This window comes from Artemia franciscana, unplaced genomic scaffold, assembly GCF_032884065.1.
Source record: "Artemia franciscana unplaced genomic scaffold, ASM3288406v1 Scaffold_6256, whole genome shotgun sequence".
NCBI classification, from domain to species: Eukaryota; Metazoa; Arthropoda; class Branchiopoda; order Anostraca; family Artemiidae; genus Artemia; species Artemia franciscana.
This window is the reverse complement of record NW_027066520.1, coordinates 10618-14287: the sequence shown is the minus strand read 5'-3', so window position 1 is coordinate 14287 and position 3670 is coordinate 10618. Positions and strand designations below refer to the sequence as shown.

The 3670-nt window shown below is 33.6% G+C and overlaps 1 protein-coding gene across 1 annotated transcript; it reads right to left on the bottom strand.

Annotated features, from left to right (window-relative positions):
* Positions 1-923: 923 nt before the first annotated feature.
* Positions 924-3428, bottom strand: LOC136043465 (ankyrin-3-like; the record flags this gene model as incomplete). Its single annotated transcript, XM_065728385.1, has 1 exon — positions 924-3428. A coding segment is annotated over exon 1 (2505 nt), but the record flags the coding sequence as incomplete, so codon positions are not given.
* Between the last annotated feature and the right edge of the window lie 242 nt (positions 3429-3670).

Genomic DNA, 3670 nt, shown 5'->3' with positions numbered 1-3670 from the left:
ATATATATATATATATATATATATATATATATATATATATATATATATATATATATATATAAAGAGAGAGTTCAAATACTAAATTATTCAATTATTCAATTCCAAATACTAAATTTAGGATTTAACAAAAATGTCTAGAAAAAAAAACAAATCAAATATCTTGCCTAATGCATATCCAGCACCTCAAGCCCTTGCTGTTTTTGATCTGCATTTCCAGCTCTTAGATACCAAACAATTAGTATTGATTATAATATCAAAACGGCAGTCGTCAGACTTTTGAGGCTAAAATTTTGAGAAATATCCACAGCAGAGCTCTATAAGGATACTTCTTTCTATAATTCTCACATCAGTTGGTTCTCGTAAATGCAAGACGAAACAAAAACAAGCGGGTGTATTACTGCCAGTTGATTACTTCCGAAGCTAATTTGAACAAAATTCTTAAGCCACAAATCAATTGAGCTTCGAATCATGTCTTATTTTTTTGAAAGGGGAAAAGCTAAATTCTAAACTCTTCCTTTTTTGGGTATTTTTTTAAGTTTAGCTTTAATAAACGCACCAAATGCGGAAGTATTGCAGTAGTGTCTCGCCCTGTCTCAGACCCTATCGGAAGTCATGACGTTTTTTCTCGTTTTATTATTATAAAAAATCGTGTTTAAAGCACTCGTTCTCTTAGCCAACTCCTCATGTTTCTGGTACATCCACTTTAACCAGAGTGGTGTAAATGTCATCAACTCTCTTGGTTCAAAACTTATAAGTTCATCCTTATGAGTTAGGTAATTCTTCAAATTTCCCGGAATATCCAAAATATTATCGCATCTTTGAATAATGAGTGCATTTTTAATTACTATGTCCCGACAAATTGATTTCAATGTGTAAGGATGAAAAACTGCGTTATTTTCTAAAAGAAATTCACCCACACTCACCTTTGAGGGGTAAGAGAAAGAAGCTAGCATTAAAGGTGTCTCATTATCTGAGTTTAAAGAATTTATGCCTGCACCCTTTGACACTAGTAACTTACACACATCCAAGTAACCGTTCTGTGCAGAAATATGTAAAGGAGTTGAGTTACAAGAATCTGAAGCATCTATTTTAGCACCATTTGAAATCAATAGCTGACATAATTCTAGTTTTCCAGTAAAAGCAGCATAATGTAGAGGTGTTTGATTAAAAAAATCTATGGCATCTATTGTAGCACCGTTTGAAATCAATAGCTGAGAAGTGCATAGAAATTCCTCCTCAACAGCTAAATGTAAAGGTGTTTGATTACAAGAATTAATGGCATCTATTGCAGCACCTTTTGAAATCAGTAGCTGACAAACATCTAGATCTCTATTCTTAACAGCTCTATGTAAAGGAGTTAATTTCTCATAATCTATGGCGTCTATTTTCGCCCCCATTGAAATTAATAGCTGGCATATATTTAGTTTTTTTTTCGAAGCAGCAATATGTAAAGGTGTTTCATTACGTGACCTAATGGCATCTAATGCAGCACCCTTTGAAATCAATAGCTGACAAATATTTAGATTTCCAGTCTCAGCAGCAATATGTAAAGGCGTTTCATTCCAAGTATTTTTGGCATCTATTGTAGCACCCTTTGAAATCAATAGCTGACAAATATTTAGATTTCGAGTTGAAACAGCTGTAAATAAAGGCGTTTCATTCCTAGTAGTTTTGGCATCTATTGTAGCACCCTTTGAAATCAATAGCTGACAAATATCACGATTTCCAGTCTCAGCAGCAATATGTAAAGGCGTTTCATTCCAAGTATTTTTGGCATCTATTTTAGCACCCTTTGAAATCAATAGCTTACAAATATCGATATTTCTACCACCAACAGCTCTATGTAAAGGTGTTTCATTATTTTCATTAATGGCATCAATTGCAGCACCCTTTGAAATCAATAGCTGACAAATATTTAGATTTTCAGTTAAAACAGCCATAAATAAAGGCGTTTCATTACAAAAATTTTTGGCATCTATTTTAGCACCTTTTGAAATTAATAGCTGGCTTATATTTATATCTTTAATCATAGCAGCAGTATGTAAAGGTGTTTCATTACAGGCATCAATGGCATCTATTGCAGCACCCTTTGAAATCAATAGCTGACAAATATTTAGATTTCTAGTCCTAACAGCAATATGTAAAGGCGTTTGATTCCAAATATTTTTATTAATGGCATCTATTGTAGCACCCTTTGAAATCAATAGCTTACAAATATCCATCTTTCTAGCCTCAACAGCTCTATGTAAAGGTGTTTCATTACACGAATTACTTGTACAGAAATCTCTCTCGCGACACGAGGGATTATTACACGAATTAATGGCATCTATTGCAGCACCCTTTGAAATCAATAGCTGACAAATATTTAGATTTCCAGTCTTAGCAGCAATATGTAAAGGCGTTTCATTCCAAGTATTTTTGGCATCTATTGTAGCACCCTTTGAGATCAATAGCTTACAAATATTTAGATTTCCAGTCTCAGCAGCAAACTGTAAAGGCGTTTCATTCCAAGTATTTTTGGCATCTATTGTAGCACCCTTTGAGATCAATAGCTTACAAATATCCATCTTTCTACCCTCAACAGCTCTATGTAAAGGTGTTTCATTATGTTCATTAATGGCATCTATTGTAGCACCCTTTGAAATCAATAGCTGACAAATATTTAGATTTCTAGTCTCAACAGCAATATTTAAAGGCGTTTCATTCCTAATATTTATGGCATCTATTGTAGCACCCTTTGAAATCAAAAGCTGACAAATATTTAGATTTCCAGTCGCAGCAGCAATATTTAAAGGCGTTTCATTCCTAATATTTATGGCATCTATTGTAGCACCCTTTGAAATCAATAGCTTACAAATATTCTTATTTCTAGCCTCAACAGCTATATGTAAAGGTGTTTGATTACATGAATTAATGGCATCTATTGCAGCACCCTCTGAAATCAATAGCTGACAAATATTTAGATTTCCAGTCGCAGCAGCAATATGTAAAGGCGTTTCATTCCTAGTATTTTTGGCATCTATTGTAGCACCCTTTGAAAGCAATAGCTTACAAATATCCATCTTTCTAGCCTCGACAGCTCTATGCAACGGTGTTTCATTATTTTTATTAATGGCATCGATTGCAGCACCCTTTGAAATCAATAGCTGACAAATATCACGATTTCCAGTTGCAACAGCTATATGTAAAGGCGTTTGATTATAAAAATTTATGGCATCAATTTTAGCACCCTTTGAAATGAGTAGTTGACAAGTATCTATATTTCCGGTCTCAGCAGCTATATGTAAAAGCGTTCTGCCAGAATTATCTTTGACATCTATTGTAGCACCATTTGAAAGCAAAATTTTTCCAAGCGCAGTAGGTACAACATTTTTACCTTTGTCCTCTTCGTTATGTGAACGTTTATTTTGTGTTGGTGTGTTCCCCATGATTCTCTGTAATAAATTGAGGTGACTCGGCTTAAGCGTCTGTTTATATTGGTACCTTGCGTCATAACGAATGACGTCAATGTGTTAAACGAAAAGGATATTTAACGACAAAATGTTTTTTTTTTTAGTTTTAGTGTGACATTTTTATGATTTTAACATGTATGAAGTCATTTTTCAGTTATTTCATCTTGTAGATATAGACACATCTTTTGTAAAAAATATATCACACACAGAGAAAGCTT